Source organism: Stylophora pistillata, chromosome 3, assembly GCF_964205215.1.
Source record: "Stylophora pistillata chromosome 3, jaStyPist1.2, whole genome shotgun sequence".
Lineage (NCBI taxonomy): Eukaryota > Metazoa > Cnidaria > Anthozoa > Scleractinia > Pocilloporidae > Stylophora > Stylophora pistillata.
This window is the reverse complement of record NC_142521.1, coordinates 24,449,886-24,466,440: the sequence shown is the minus strand read 5'-3', so window position 1 is coordinate 24,466,440 and position 16,555 is coordinate 24,449,886. Positions and strand designations below refer to the sequence as shown.

Here is a 16,555-nt window from a genome sequence, read left to right as displayed (position 1 = left end):
AAACCAGTGTCAGGAAATTTAAAAACACGTTACCCTTTGATATGGAAAATGCTGAAGGAAGTTCTCAGAATCGGGATGAAAACTCCCATAAGTGATACCTGGTTGCCGGTTTTCTTGTTTAGGCAACGAGAAACAGAAATAAAACAATTCGGGAAAGTTCTGCTAGAAATCAAAGAATTATTTAAGGTTCAAAGAGCGCAAACTTCATCAATTTATTAATATATTTTATCACCTTCCGTCTTTTGACGAATTTTTATTTCTACGATGAAAACGTTGACAAACACAATTTACAGTACTAAGCTACTATTAATTCAACGCTTTGACGACTTAATCAAAGAGACAGACTATGTGGCTATGTGGCCGAATTTCAAACTATTTTAGAAATCAGTAATTTCTATTTAACTTTAAAAGCTTTGACTTTCAGGTGTTCAAATGTTTATTTTCAAGCTAGAGTTGAATCTCGATTCTCGGGTTGATACACGCGGATGCGATAGACACCAGCCCAATGTAAGATCTTTCTTTATTCCTTAATACCCCTTTTCCTTATTGTGCGATCATTTCTTAGAGAATACTCTCAATTTTAGAAACGAGCACGTGACAAGTAAAAGAGCCAAACATAGAGGAAAAGACTAGCGATTGGTTTCGCTTTGAATCACAACTACGAAACATAATCACAAAATAAGTTGTTGCTTACCAACGTTACTTTCTTTATCCAGAATTACAGTCTAAACTTGTCTTCTATTTCAGAAACGATCTCGATTACACAGGATCTTATATAATTTTGTATCTAAAAGCACAAATCACGGAGGTGTCAATCCAACCAGAAAATATTTCGCAGCTTCTCTCGGAAGTAGTAACATTCAGCTGTAACGGAAGCAGTTACATTTCAGGGGACTAACGAACTCGCATTATCAACACACCAGATACTATCATTCCACTCTGCGACAGAACTATTGCTATACATAAATGCAACTTATTCAGCAAACAGCTCGTCATTCGTTTCTGAACTACAGTTAACATGGATTTTTTGCACAAACCGCTGACTAGACATTCTTCTTGACTAGTAATCCAGCAAAAAGTAGTGATGATAAAAGGCGAACCTTAACTTGAATTTCTTAACAAGTTAAGAAAAGTGTTGACCAAGAAGAACACAAGGGGTTTCATTTCTTTACACAAAGATTATTTCGTTCTTTGAGATGCCCGATAACCTCGAACAGCACTGGCTTTTTTCCAAGTAATAAGGACTTTCTATGAAACAAACAGAGCACCTAATCCTTTTTCTAAAACTGCTAGGGCACCACATTGTACGATAAAAGACCAGAAGAAGTCACTACCCAGCACAAACAATCGTGACACATTTGGCCATACGTTAACTTACTTAAGTACCAATTACCACTTTACTTTTACTGTTAAGTGAAACATGTCCACTGTCGTCATTCACTGGCAATTTCATAAGTCATCTACTAAGTCTAGCTTATCACTTAACGACCTTTAAATTACTGTTCTCAGCGACCAAAGTTCAAAACAACTAAACAGGCACATCAACCCATGACTTTAAGTGTAAAGGGTTTGTCTGAGCAGACACCGGGCTATTGCATACATGCTGTAGTCCTATTTGGACAGTGTCCTTGATGATCGTACACACCGTCCGCAGTTGGAAACACCTTCAGGCACAGCCAACACATGTGGGTTTTACACTGTGAGCACGTCATGTGATTACATCCCTCATTTTTCTCAATCGGCGTCTTACATTTGGGACAATTCTTTCTATTACCTGGGTCCTTCATCATCCACTCCATGAGACGTCCCTCTACTTGCTTCTCTGATTTGAACATGGCACACGTAAGCCCGTTGTGCCACTGCACGTGACAAGATGTGCAGGTCTGAGCCAGACATGCATCACAGGCGAAGAGTCTCCCATCAATTGAGACGCGGTATACCATGCCACAGTCCGCAGTTGGACAATGTTTCACAATTTCAGGATTTCTTTTGACGTACTCATCCAGAGCGGTCAAAGCAAGCCTCTTTCTTTCGCGGTCATTCAACAAGTTTTGTAAATCCTTCCATACCAGAGGCTCTCCACATTGTTCCACGACACACTTCAGTGGGAATTCTGGAGACTTGAGTTGTTGAATAACACAGCTCTTGTCGTATGAGTGACCACAGCAAGCAAGTCTGTACACATCTGTAGTTGTATCCAAATCGCATAGGCATATACCACAAGTTAACAGGGTTTGATGGTTTGGTTGTAGAGGAAACGATTCTTGGGGAAGATTTTGGCAGCATTCCTCCATATACCTGTTGATTAGTTCCTCAGCTTCATCTGAACTCTCTATCTTAAGTACGTGGTTTCTAAATTCTATATGGATCTTCTGGACACCACTTATATCGCGTAGTCCTTGCAGATTGGCACCAAACCGTTTATACAGAGCTTTCAGCAATCCCCGAGGCTTGTTTGGTCCTCGAAGTTGAATCTGCCACGAGTGGCTATTACCAGTGATGGAATCATCAAGAAACTTGTTTATCGCTCGTTTTGCTAATTCTCGGTTGGCTTCGGATCCATGAATTCTGACAGCTTGGTTCTTCCAATCTTGACTGATTACAGTTCCTGTGTCTTTCTGAATCGTTTGAAGAACGTCTTTCGCTGACTTTGTCAAAAGAATCTCCAGGTCTTTAGAAATCTTGCAGTCGATTTTATCACCATTGACAATTTCGGTGAGAACAGTGGTTGCACATTTGAAGTGTTCCGTAGAGTTACTTTGAATTTCTATCCTAACACGCTTATCTGTAGGTTTCTCTTTGACATTAACGTTCAAATTTGTTTGCAAGGTTGACCTTAATTTGGTGACAGTTTCATTGAGCTTATCTTCAATGACTCCGTAAACATTTCTGGCACATAACAACACTGTTGAAAGGTTGGGATGCAAGGTTACTACACCGATGTCTGGGATGTTCATTCCATTAAGACCTCTTATGGCGGCTTGACCTTCCTCGGCTTTTTCGAACGTCAGGTTGGCGTATCCCTCAGAATGTTTAGTGGAAGGTTTTCCCACGTAGACTGTGAAATTACCTTGCGTGGCAAAATTGCTGAGACATTCTTCCAGGGAAGTTTTCTGTGCTACAAGAGTTTCATCACCTGTTTCAAACTCTGCTATTCGATGGATGAAAACTTTCATCACTTTTACTGAGGGAAGTTCTTTTTCGATAGCAGACGTTATATCCTTCTCTGATGTTTCAGGGTGGAGTCCTCTTATGAATATCTGATTTTCGCGAATCTTGTCTGCTTGAAATGTCACTCTTTTGGACTTGATAAACAGAGAGGATATACGTCCGAGGGTGTGAAAGAAGTCTTCATCATTAAGGAATTGTACTGATCCTGTGCCTTTGCTTGGACGTCGGAGCCACTTGACTTTCACCTTGAACTGAGAAAAACGTGTTTGGTTACCATCGCCTGTCGAGTGACTGGGCTGCACTTTTATGTTGATATCTGGAGGGGTGTTGGAAGGGCTCTTCACTGCCATTAGTGCATCCTGTGAATCCTTATAAGTTACAAAAACTCGCATCTTGCCGTTCTGTTCCTTGAAACTATGTTTCACTATGTCACCAAAAGTTTTTAGATGATCTAAAACTGCCACGGCGTGGCCATCTTCAATCCCACCAACCGTGACAGCCCTGTACATGTCTGGCATCAGTACTTCCTGTATTTCACCGCCTTGTCCCAAAACAATTCTACTCCCAGGGGACCCCTCCCTCAGCTGCTCTTCTTTTTGCTCACTCCGAAGTACTTTTCTGTTTTCCTCCAAGATACTCCCCATCATAGACAGAGCTTTGACAGTGTATCTTGCAGGAGCGAAGATCCTTACTTGCCCCCGCACCTTATCCTCTTCTAACACCACCAAACTGTCATCGCATGACTTTGACATCTTCTCCTCGATTTGATCAAGAATTTTTCTTCTGTATCCTCCAAACGTTAAATTCATAAGCTCTACACTACATGGCAACACCATTTCGGTCAATACAGTCGACAATAGGTGCTCCAAATCATACTTGAGAGCTCCTGTTGAAATCATTTCCCGGAGCCAGGTCTCCTCGACAGGGGTAACGTTGACGACAAAGTCACGAGATGTCTTCAGCAGTTGGTCAAAGACAATGAACTGGGGCGTTGCTCCAATAAACTTGAGTGCTGATGACGGATGTACTTGAACACATTGGTTTGAAGACAACACTCTGTATCCTGCTTTCTCGTGACCAGTAAACACGCACAAGTTGGTGGCATAACAAGACAACAAGATCTTTTGAAGTTTCAAATCAGTATTCTCGTCCTGCTCTAATATATCGGGGATCGTTATCTCCAATTCATGCTTTAACGTCAGCTTAAGCTCTTTGATGGTCTCGTCTGTCATGCGAAGTGACTTAGCGTTTAAGCTGTTCGCAACTGCCCATTTGTTTCGGACACGTAACTCTTTCGGTTGCTTGAGGTATTGCCTGTACACTTCTAACAACGTCAGCAGGTCACCACCATCCATGCAGAAACATACTTTTCTACTGTCGGCTTCCTGCTTCTCCTCTTCGCTTCCCATGCGGAAGAAAATGCTCCCTCCTGCAGTTGCTATAGCTGCCAACGCTAACGCATCTGCACCAATATCTTTATCAATTCCTTCGAATATAACCTTGGCCAAGCGCGGCTCTACCGGAACACGAGCAATTTTGCCTCCTAGCTGAGTAAGTTTTCCGTTTGCTATGGCACCAAGAGAATTCAACAACTTTAATGCAAGGTTTATTGAGTCTAAAGGTGGCGATTCCACGAATTCGAAGTCTCTGATATCTTCAATACCAAGTTCCATCAGCTTCAGCACGGCCTGGCCAAGATGAACCCTTAGGATCTCTGGTTTTAATTGGTCCTCCATGGCCTCATAGTCCTCTTGGCTGTAGAGTCTAAAGCACTTTCCTGCTTGTGTCCTTCCTGCTCTTCCTTTTCGCTGTTCAGCAGAACTTTTGTTGATTGTTGTTACCTCTAAAGAACTTTTGTTGCGTTTCGGTTCGAACTTCATTTCCTTCACCATACCAGTGTCCACCACATACCTTATACCAGGAATGGTAATGGAAGTTTCCGCACAGTTGGTAGCAAATATCACCTTGCGTTTGTCTCTGTTTTCTTCGAACACTTTCTTTTGCTCCTCTTGACGTAGCTTTCCATGAAGAGGAAGACAAACTAGGTCGGCATCCTGCTCAACCTTTGTTAACATATCACAAGCACGTTCTGTCTCTGCAGGAGACGTCAGAAACACAAGAATGTCCCCTTGATCCTCACTGTGGTGAATTTCGTGAGATATTTGTACAGCCTCTTGAAGATAATTTTCAGAGTTGGAAGATGGACCATCTTTCCAAATTACATCGACGGGAAACATTCTGCCGGACACTTTCAGTACTGGACATTGGTCAAAGTATGCCACGAAGAGAGCAGGATTAATGGTAGCTGAGGTTATGACAACTCGCAACTCAGGACGCTGAATAAGGTTTTTCTTGATCATGCCAAGAAGCAGGTCCGAGTAAAGGCTTCGTTCATGTGCCTCGTCAATTATTATGCAAGAATACTTGGACAACTTAGAATCCTTTAGGCACTCATTAAGAAGAATGTGGTCTGTAGCGTACACAATGCCAGTCTCTTCACTTGTTTGAACGTTTCCTCCTACATGGCAGCCCACTAACTTTCCAACAGTGCTACCCATTTCTCGAGCGACGTGGGATGCTAAACTTGTCGCAGCAACTTTACGGGGCTGGGTACAAACGATCAATCCCTTCTCAGCAAAACCAGCCTCGTACAGATATTGGGTCATCTGTGTACTTTTACCTGATCCGGTTTCTCCAAGAATAACGCAGACCTGATTTTTCGTTACCAGTTGAGTAATTTCGGTTTTTTTCGCGTACATTGGAAGGGCTGCTTCGATCCTTCGACATTCTCTACCAAATGCTTCTCTTAGTTTCTTCACTGCACTCTTAACACTGGAAGTTGGTAACCCTGTTTGGGCGCCCAGAGTAGATCTTGTGTGACTATCAAAACATCGAAATTCTTGGAGCTGTAACTCAAGTTCCTCCTTCTTGTACTTCAGGACGTTTCTCTCCGTGAGTAATTTTTCAAATTCTTGCAAAGGTAGGTGCTTTTTCACACGAAGATCCTCAATGTCACGACTGATTTTCTCTATCTTCTTAGCATGCTGTTTTTCAATTGCTGTCATCTTTTCGTGAAGCTCTGCTGAGCACTTGACCAAAAACATCTCGGTACGTGCTTCTTCCGTGAGAATGAAAACTTCGATTTTTTCTCCAGCCTCACTAATGTTTTCTTTTAGTACCTGTTCAGCTCTTCTCCCTTGCTCGTTATTCTCAAACACAAATATAAATTCGAGACACCCGCCGTCTGTTTTCTTAGTTTCCTCGTGATGAAACGTCATCTCGTTACCAAGACATTCTCTAAGGTAGTGTGTAATAAGATATCGATCGACAGGGAGTTCTGAGGGAGGTTTGATGACTATACGACAAGGTTGTTCAGCCACGAATTGACCACTCTCATCTTGACGTGGAGCTCCCCTTGAAGACATTTCGATAAGTCTGAGTTATTGTTCAAAACAATGCTTCTTGTCGGTGGAATCTCTTTGCTTTTCGTCCACTTGAGCACGTTCACCCCTCTTTATAGTCTCTCTCTCTCCCCCCCTTCTCTCTCTCTGGAAAACTTTCTGCAACCGTGGTAGCTTTCGATCACCTTTACCTCTAAGGACAACACCTGAAAGTTTTAACACACAGGGAAATTAAGATCATCATCATCATTTTTATTTAGAAAAGCAGGTTACAAAGATTACTGGCAGCCAGTGAGGGTGATGTGGATCTACAATTAACTAATAAAATGTGAAGTAATAAACAAAATAGTTTATACAAATTGTGCTATAGTATTTAAATATACAACTGACCATAATTAAATTAAAATTAAATTCAGTATCAAATCGGTAAAACTGATGAAGTCATAGACTAATAAAAATTTCAAGCTAATCTAGAAACTTAGGTACAAGTGAATACTTAAAATTATACAAAATCTCGGTCTTTCATAGCTATCTTGGGTGCTTCGAATGAGATGCTATTTATGTCTTGTGAGAGCCTACGTAAAATACTTTTAAAACTGTCTTTTTGAACGTTTGCATTAAAAATTCACCAGCCTATTATTAAAGTTCAACATTACTGGACCTCTGTATTGTGTTGACTCCTTTCCCACTTTGTACTTCACCCGAGGGATTTTAATCTGTAAACTGCCCCTGCGTGATAGGCTGTTGTTTAACTCAAATTAAAAGGGGATGTATCATTCAAAACATCATACATCGCGAGGAGTCTTCATTTTTATATATAAGAAATTAGCGGCCAGTTCAGCTTCGCAAGACTTTCATCCTGGTAGATAACTCGTGCAGCTCTCACTTGAACAGGGTTTAAAGAGTCCATAATAGAACAGCTGCAGTTTCCCAACACCACAATACCATAAGTTACCGCTGGTACAATAGATTTGAAGTAAATTTCCTCCAGCACTTCGATGTGCAAAAGATTTCCTCACATGGTCTACATGCATGGCCCATGTAAGCCTTAATTTGTGACCAGGCTCACAAAATGCATGACATTACAATATTCTTGTGATAGTTTTAGAATTGCATCTGCAGAAACTATTTCCTACGATAATCAAATCATCCCACACACGGGATTAATTTGCATCATAAATTTCCCTCATGTCACCATCTAGCTTCAAAATCATAAGAATTTCCTGCTATTGTTCCACGAAAAGTAACTCCAGTTTAACTTCAAGTGGGTGACCTATTTTACTGAGGATTTGCTTGCAATCACCCTTTTCTTTTTTGGTAATTTCCTGTATAAATAAATTTTATTGTGGCTATAAGTCTGTTTCACTGTTAAATAACAACATAGAACCTACTTTGGTCTCACAATGAATAATCCCAAACATGTCGTGCGACTCACAACATCAATAAGATTATTTTCAAGGTAGATTGGAGAGATAGGACCAGTGAAGCCTGTTTTGCTAAGGATCATAGCTTCAGATTTTATGGGATGGTCAAATACAGACTTTATGGGATGAATACAAGCTGAAGAGATCATAAACACAAATGCCTAGTCGGTCAGTACAAAATGCAGACTAGGTACAAAATGCAAACTGAGAATTTACACACTGTTTTTTCATCTGAAATGCAAGAACATGTCATCTTACTACTTACAGAGTACATGTCATGCAATTGCTTTGCTGGCATCATCTTTTATGATCATTTGCACTGCGATGGAAAAGTCCTTTCCCATTTCCTAATATATTTTGTTTTTAACAAAGCAGCCATTGTACTCTGTTTTAACAAAGCAGGGCACAATTATGCTCAAAGAGAATTTCAAGCCTTCCGATAGTATTCTCACTTCATGCACGAGATGTCAGGATTGCAACATATGACAGCTTTTGTACATGGTCCACACTCTTCACCTTTTTAACTGATATGGGTATGTGTTCATTTTTTTGACAAAAGTGTCACAGGGCCGACTCATGACCAAAACTTGCCCTCCAACTTGATATACTTTCAACGTTCAGGGGTATACAAACACTGAATTTCAAATATAAATATTTGCATAGTCACCAAAAAGATGAGAGATAAAACCATCAGAAAAGTAAACAAGTGGCCAGTCATGAAAAAAACAGTTAGACATCTCAGTCTGCATTGAAATATATTGATCTATTTTCAATGTTTAAGAGTGTACATGCAAACACTGACTTTCAAATAAAAATATTTGCATGGTCAATGAACAGATGAGAGATGAAACCATCAGAAAAGTAAAGAAATGGCCAGTCATGAAAAAAAACAGTTAGAATTGTCAGTCTGCATTTTGTACCCAGTCTGCAGCCTGCAGTCCCCATTTTGTACCTAGTCTACATTTTGTAACTGGTCTGCAGTCTGCCTTTTGTGCTGACTGAATGCAAAGTAATATAATTTATATATGAATTATATATACACCCTTTTTCAAAAAGGTTTTCATATGGAGATATATACATATATATATAGCTCTTTGGCATACAAAGCTTTGCTTTCGTATCCAAATTGAGCACTCTATCTAGGATGAGTCATTGCCGTTGCAATTGCGCATGCTCGCTCGTTTACTCTAGTTTGAGCACTCTGGCATGGCTTAGACGATACCACAAAGGTTGGGTCGTTTGGGGTGACCGTCTCGGTTCTCCCCCATCCTAGCATTAGCACTGCACTGATGAGGCCCAGAAGGCCGAAACAGTACTGTCTGCAGTTAGATATAGCTCTTTGGCATACAAAGCTTTGCTTTCGTGTCCAAATTGAGCACTCTATCTAGGATGAGTCATTGCCGTTGCAATTGCGCATGCTCGCTCGTTTACTCTAGTTTGAGCACTCTGGCATGGCTTAGACGATACCACAAAGGTTGGGTCGTTTGGGGTGACCGTCTCGGTTCTCCCCCATCCTAGCATTAGCACTGCACTGATGAGGCCCAGAAGGCCGAAACAGTACTGTCTGCAGTTAGTTATATATATATATATATATATACAATTATTAAGGAAAATAAAAATTAAAACTTGGTACTACAGATCTGTTTCGAAAGGGTTAAAAGTCCTCTCTCGTCAGGTGGATAAGACACAAGTTGACTAACGATCCTTTTAAGTAGGTGGTTTGAGCAGCTTTACCAAATATTTAGTTGAGTGCCGGCACGCACTCGCCAGTTTGTTCCTTTTGTTTAGGGTGCCCGCCCCTGTTCTGCATATGATAAAGAATTTTTCAGCTATGCAAAGATTGCATCTCTTTGTGGTATTTGAGTACGGCCTGGCGCGAGCTATTATTTTCCAGGTCACGGAAAACTCCGTTTCAGCATCCTTTAGGGACCGGATATATTTGCTTAACTCTGTTGCATTCCTATTGTTCTCATGTCTAAATGAAGCTGTATGATTTCTAAATCTTGTTTTAAATTGGTTCGCAGTAAGGCCGACGTACGTTTGGGTTCCCAAGGGACTTTCAACTGTGGCCTGGTAGACCACCTTTTGAATTAGGCAATTGCCACGTAACGGGCAAGAGTGTTTGTCTCTACAATTGCATGATTTTTCTTGAGAATTATTTGCGAGGGAGGACTTGTTGTGGGCGTCGATTTTTCTTTCTAAATTTGGCATGCACAAATAGCTTACTTTCAAAGTGTTCCTATTAAAAATTTTTCTTAGCGAGTGCCCTGGCACTTTCTGGGCCTCATCAGTGCAGTGCAGTGCTGAGAAAGACATATACTCAAATAAAAAGTCTAAGAAAGTTTAATAAAAACGTTTTGGTCCGAGACCTTCATCATCTCAGTCTCCATACAATAAGATCCTTTCACAATTCTCCACAAGAAACAGGCTGCCTGGATGCTAGGAAGTGGGCTGGTCATAGACAGACTAAGCATTACTTGACAGAATGTGCGCTGGCGATTATTGCTTGTTTTGAAAGAAATAATGATTTTTGCGAGATTGCAATTTTTTTCTTGAATAATTTCAGGAAGTTAAAGGCACATTTTTCTATTTTCATATTTTCAGTCTTTATACAGAGGCGAATGCAAACCACAACTGTAAAAGTTTTGAGGCTTGGTAACTTGCATTATTTTTGATTGAAGTACTAGCTTAAGGCTTCCCTCTGTTCTCTTCTCAGAAAAGATAGTTACCATCCAAGAAAAAGAAACACAATCATGGTAAGTTTTAAGCCAAATGGGAGCTATTGGATTAACCATCCTTCACCATTAAAATGGGAGTGCAATGCAGAATAAGCATGATGAAACTCAGCTTACGTAACTATCACTAACTATTTTGCACCCTTTTTGGGAACTTAACTCTCTCACAGAGTCTTCATCCTCAATAGATCATTTCAAAATGTTCTTATGGTGTCCATTTAATCTTCATAATCATGCATCCAAATCTTTGTATTGTGTCTCTCTCATAGAGGATATTATCTAATTTATGAATTACTTTTACTACAATTCATTCTTTCATGCATATTTTAGAGAATTTAATACATATTTGCATCTTTCACTGAATTTTACAGATCATATCATTCCCTTTGTATATTCATACTTTGTTCAAGAGTTAATAAATATCAGTTCAAGAATTAAAGAATTGAATTCTCTGCAGTCTTCCATACACAGTAGCAGCTATTAGTGTGAACAGACAAGTTTGTTTTCCTTGCAATGACAAAAGTACCTACTACTAGCTTCAAGTACACTCTAAATGAAGATCTTTACAGTACTGAACACGGGGTTTGAAAATTGGGAAATATCATATTACATGGGGGAATATTTATAAATATCATTTGATGGATTTTTTCCCCCATTTTCATTGGCTGGGAGCTAGCCCACCACATGACCTGCAAATAACTACCTACAAATAATATTGGTCTGCTCATGCGTGCTACCATCTAACTCCATTTTTGCTGTAAATAATATTCTGCTCATGCGCAATAGTAACCATGCTCTTGTGGTCACTCTTGTGTGTAAACATTATCAGAATTGTTGAACAACAAGAAGACCGTAACAACCATTAAGGCAACCTCTTCGATTCCTGTAACTGAGAGTGCACCACAACCACTTCTCACAGCCTCTCAAGAAGAGCATATTCTAAATGAGCTAAGTATTGAACAATCTAACACACAGCAGACAGTTAATAATTTTTATTATAACATACCCAAAGTAAAGCGCGCACTCTGATTGGTCAATTTAGCATCCCCCATTTGCTCATGGGTGTACAGGAGCAAATGCAAAGACTATTTTTCCGCGCATGCTTGTTTTTTCTGGTCACGTAAGATTTGTTAAATAAAAGGGAACCCTTTAGCTACAATGTATCAATGTTATGTTATAAACAAATGGTAAACACCACAGCATACACTATTGAGTTATGGAAGCTTTCAAGGCTGTATGTTTCTTTTGTAATAAAAATTTTCCAAACTTGGCACATACGTATATAGTTTAGTTTGAGATTCAGATAATTACTGATACTTGTGGGATTGATGCTGTGTTTTCTAAATAGTGATAATAACAACAAAAACTGGGGGATAACCACGCATCTACTTTTCGGAAGCCGGTATTGTTTCGTTGGTAAAGACAAAACCAGGTGAGTCTCTGGCTCCTATTGACAAAGCTCTCATAGTGTGCTATGCACTCACCAATTTATCAGAGTCCATGCATTGTACCATTTGATCGAGGTGAACTTACAACCTGTTTCATTCCAGGTACTTCATGTACAATTTTTCATATAAAGGCTGTCGTTAAGGCTAGCCACAATCTGTCATTAAAGAACTTCAGTAATTCTCAAGTTGACAAAAACACAGCTTTAAGGTACACCATTGACAAGCAACATTTGTTTAGTTTGTGTCACAGATGCTAGTCGTTAATAGATACCTATATGACAAACAACCATAAAGTTCAGTTAGCATTTTGACAAAGAAAGGAGCACCCTCAAAGTAATATTTTGGTGGTTGTGGTACAATTGAATAACCTTGACATTTCAATCATGATTGCTCAGTTAATTTTTTTCTATAAAAAGTTGCAGAGATCTAGTTTCCTAAAGGCTCTTCTTTCAACTTCAAACATGATATATGATACCATTTTATCTTGTACAAATCATTGTCACAGCCAATTAATGTGCTGCCCTCCAAATCTTGTTGACAATAGCACCACAGCCTTTCCTCTTCTTCATCACCAGATGATGTGGAAGAAGATGCAATGGCTACAGCTTCACACCCTGGGGATGTATTACTTCCCTACAATTTCAGGCAAAATGCACTTGCTTAAGAGATTAGAGGAAACAGAGTATGCATTTTCCCAAAACTCTTTGTCAGGAAGAGCGATCTATTGTTGTTCACACCACAAAATTACAATATTCAACCTCACAGATAAAGATCTGGGCCTGAACTTGGTAGTAGGCATGACTTTTGTCAAGATGAACTTTACCAAACTCATCTTTCTTTAAACAAAAGTTGGTTTGCCCAGCAGCCTCAGCGATTGTGGAATCCTTGTGTGCATATGGACATTTTATTTACACACACCCATCCCACAGCATTTGCAGTTAAAAATCCCATCAGGAGAAGCTATGAAGTATGGTCACCTTCGATCAATATTGAGACCACTGTCAGAAATTGTCAGACTCATGGTCAGAAATTGTCAAGACTCACGGTCAGAAATTGTCAGACTGGTAAGCTTTGTGAGCCCTACCCTTGTTTTCACAACCCCACCTTCTGGCTGCAGTTAAAAACTTGTGGGCTTAAGGGTAGCATATGGACTTAACAAGACTCTTAGCAGGGTTAGCTGTATTTGTTTTGCAAGCAGTTTTTAGATTGGAAGCAGTAATACAACCTGCCTGCCTGCCATTTGGTACCAAACTTTATATTGTGACTGCTTTCTAGTTGGAGCTTCTATTGCTCCACACTCATCGGGTGTAATCTCAAGATATATTTGTTGACACTGCTGCAACATGTCTATGTACCGGTAATCTAACTGCAAACACTCTTCTCTAAAAAAAAAAAAAAAAAGCTATTGGGCAAGGGCTTGGGTACATTACCAATTTCTTTACAAGTATACTGCTCATTTAAAGGTGCGACAAGGGACAAGACTGCTGGATTTACTGTACAGCCAGAAATACTTCTAAAAATAGTTTTCAGCTCTTCTGGGGTTGGGTTAGGTGTCCTGATCCCAGGGTTAGATCTAGTAGCCATAGGACTAACCAGTGTTTCTCCACCATCAATTCATGCTTCCTTCAGGCAGAGGTAAAATCCATCTCACTTATACGTAATATTTCTTTCATATGACTAGAGAGAAGCCATTTGTTCTTCTCCTGTGTGCATGTGGTAGAATCTCTAATTCTAACACCACCTCCACAGCAAAAAGCTCTGCCCCAACATGAGACCACCCTTCACATAACCCTGCTATGCAATAGTAATGGGAAGCAATTACAATTCCAAATTTTTATGCCAGAAACCATGTTCAAAGTGGGATGTCCCGGGCTCTCTGTGAGCCATTCACCACGTGAGAGTACACAAAACGTCTTAATTCTAAATCCAAAATTTAGATCCTTGAATATGCCATATCACTCGCTAATGTGAGTACTATGAGTGATATGTCTTCTGAATTTGCAGCTGTCGTGTCAAGATCGACTAGATCGCTCTGACAAAGGGCTAACGCTCGAAACGTCAGCTTTTTAACACTTAACGATGGCCAATTTACAATTTTAACTTAGTTGAAGTAACCAAATTACCTAGTAAAACAAGAGTTGTTAGTCGAGGTCGATAAAAAATGAGTCCTTTATTTTGCTCTGTTTGCTTCTCTCCGAGATCATCAGAAAAAAAATACACTACCGTGACTAACTCTGGGGAACACAATAACTTCATTTGGGTTTTTGTAAGTAGTTCACAATATCTGGATATTGAACGTCCAGAAGGAGCTCGATGTTTTCGGAGACATCACTTTTTCTCAACGCATATCGGTCGAAGCCTTAAACAGTTACTGTTATGTGGTACCTTCACTTCGTAGGACCTTCTACACCCGCAAAGTAATCCGAAGTGTGAAGGTTCAAGTCAGGCACGCCTTCGGAAGAAGCCATTTTGAAAGCTTAGTTATCCCCCAACATGGCGGCCGCGTATGTCGTAGCAAATTTTGTCACGTGGTTGAAAACAAAGAATAGACAACAATAAATTCAAAATTACATGCATAAAGGTCGATTTAAGCAATGGCTAAGTGTTACTTTATCTCACATAGTCATTTTTTAACGAAAAAGAAAGAAGTCTGGAGAAAACTGTGATGATCGATGTCATTGAGATGGTCAAGTACACGTAGTCAGACATGGTTTAAGTGAAACTAATTTTTGCTTCCAGCGGTTTGATTCATGAAAGAACACTTCCATATACACCCAACCATACTTCGCAAGAAACAAAATGAGGATTTCTTTCTTTCAACTTATTCCTTAAAATCCGATTCAATTTTATCTAAATAGGTACTTTAAAAGGCGGGAAAGTGAACTAGGCAAGAAGCAACAAGTGACCACAAACCTTAATCACGTTTACCCACCTCACAAGAGTTCCAGATTTTCGGAAGAATCAATCTTTTGAAAGTTTGACTTTGTTTACTTCCATATACACCCAACCATACTTCGCAAGAGACAAAAAGAGGATTTCTTTCTTTCAAACTATTCCTAAAAATGCGATTCAAGGTTATCTAAATAGGTACTTTGAAAGGCGGGAGAGTGAACTAGGCAAGAAGCAACAAGTGACCACAAACATTAATCACGTTTACCCACCTCACAAGAGTTCCAGATTTTCGGAAGAATCAATCTTTTCAAAGTTTGACTTTTTATCCCTTAATGTCCACGGTCTGCCGTATCCATCCTCCAGTGGAATATCGTGCTTTTGAATACTTTCGGAAGAATAGGACAAAGTCAATCCAGCGTCACAAATACCACCGGTTTCGACAGTTTCTTGGCAAAGGATGACGTAAGCTTTCCGAGAATAACGGGAAGTAGAAAGCGAAGGGTTGTGAAATTCTACTTATCGAAGCCAAGAAAGTATTACTTAACGCCATATTAACCATTTCAGTGAACAAACTCCAACTAACTTCTACTTTCAACACACTACTGCGAAAACTTCAAAAAAAGCGAGGGGAAAGCGAAGAGATTCACAATCTAAGCGAAAATTTCAATTTTCAGGGGAGAGGGGAGGGGGGTTAAAGTAACACGCAGCAGAGTACACCAGCATTTGGTTTGCTAAGATTTTTTTTTCTTTGAATGCGTTTGCTCGCAAAGTGCAATTTTATTTCTCAAATAAAATAAAAGGGGCTTCACAAATATATTTTTTTTGCCGCTGTCTGAGTTCATTCCAGGCATGATTTCCATGCTCACAAAAATAAGTCCCTAATTTCCCTCTACTAACTATGATTAAAAAGAGAACAAGTTGTAGTCACTCGCCACCGCTGGAGTAGCGTTGTGTGATAAACTGATGAACGCGAACTGATAAACGCAAAAAATATCACACCTGTTCTGCAGGCTTGTTTTTAGTTGACCCAAAAATTGTCATATCCTAAATTTAATTCAAATCCGAAATGGTTGTGATTCGAAGTCCGCCATCAGCCCGCTGACGCCCTGCCCCCACTCCACTTCTTTTAAAGGAATTTGGAAACTAAAAGATAATTTTGCTCATTCCTCTGAAGGAATCTCAGCTGTTCAACAAAAAAAATATTACTAACAAAAAATACAAGTCAAAACCAGACAAAGTGAAATGATTACCTTTCAAAAACTGAATTGCAGCTATCTGCAAAGCAATGCAAAGGGTCAGGCTAGGAACAAGTCATAGAAGATGACTTAGAGGAGGGCAGGCACTGTTAGATTAGTGGAGGAAAGATATACCAACCATGGCCAAGAAGTGGACATAATTTAGCATTTTCAATGCTTTCGCTTTTGTTAGGATGTGAAAGTTCTTTGGAAAAATTGCTTGTGTTGAAGTCAATAGAGACTGTGAAA

At 39.7% G+C, this 16,555-nt stretch overlaps 1 protein-coding gene and 1 pseudogene across 2 annotated transcripts; both read right to left on the bottom strand.

The window, feature by feature from the left end:
* Window positions 1–503: 503 nt before the first annotated feature.
* Window positions 504–15,705, bottom strand: LOC111332991 (uncharacterized). 2 transcript variants are annotated; one of them, XM_088755116.1, is made up of 3 exons: window positions 15,341–15,705; window positions 15,112–15,235; window positions 504–6,778 (listed from the first exon to the last, which is right to left on the bottom strand). In XM_088755116.1, exon 3 carries the CDS (start codon window positions 6,594–6,596, stop codon window positions 1,590–1,592), a length of 5,007 nt encoding a protein of 1,668 aa, XP_088611242.1. In that variant the 5' UTR covers window positions 6,597–6,778; window positions 15,112–15,235; window positions 15,341–15,705; the 3' UTR covers window positions 504–1,589. The 2 variants fall into 2 exon arrangements, with proteins under 2 accessions (XP_088611242.1, XP_088611243.1); XM_088755117.1 differs by lacking the exon at window positions 15,112–15,235.
* On the bottom strand, window positions 6,810–14,647 carry LOC148735166 (uncharacterized; annotated as a pseudogene).
* Window positions 15,706–16,555: the final 850 nt, after the last annotated feature.

Coding starts and splice junctions, on each gene's coding strand:
- LOC111332991 (XM_088755116.1), bottom strand. CDS start 6,596: ATGTCTTCAAGGGGAGCTCCACGTCAAGATGAGAGTGGTCAATTCGTG.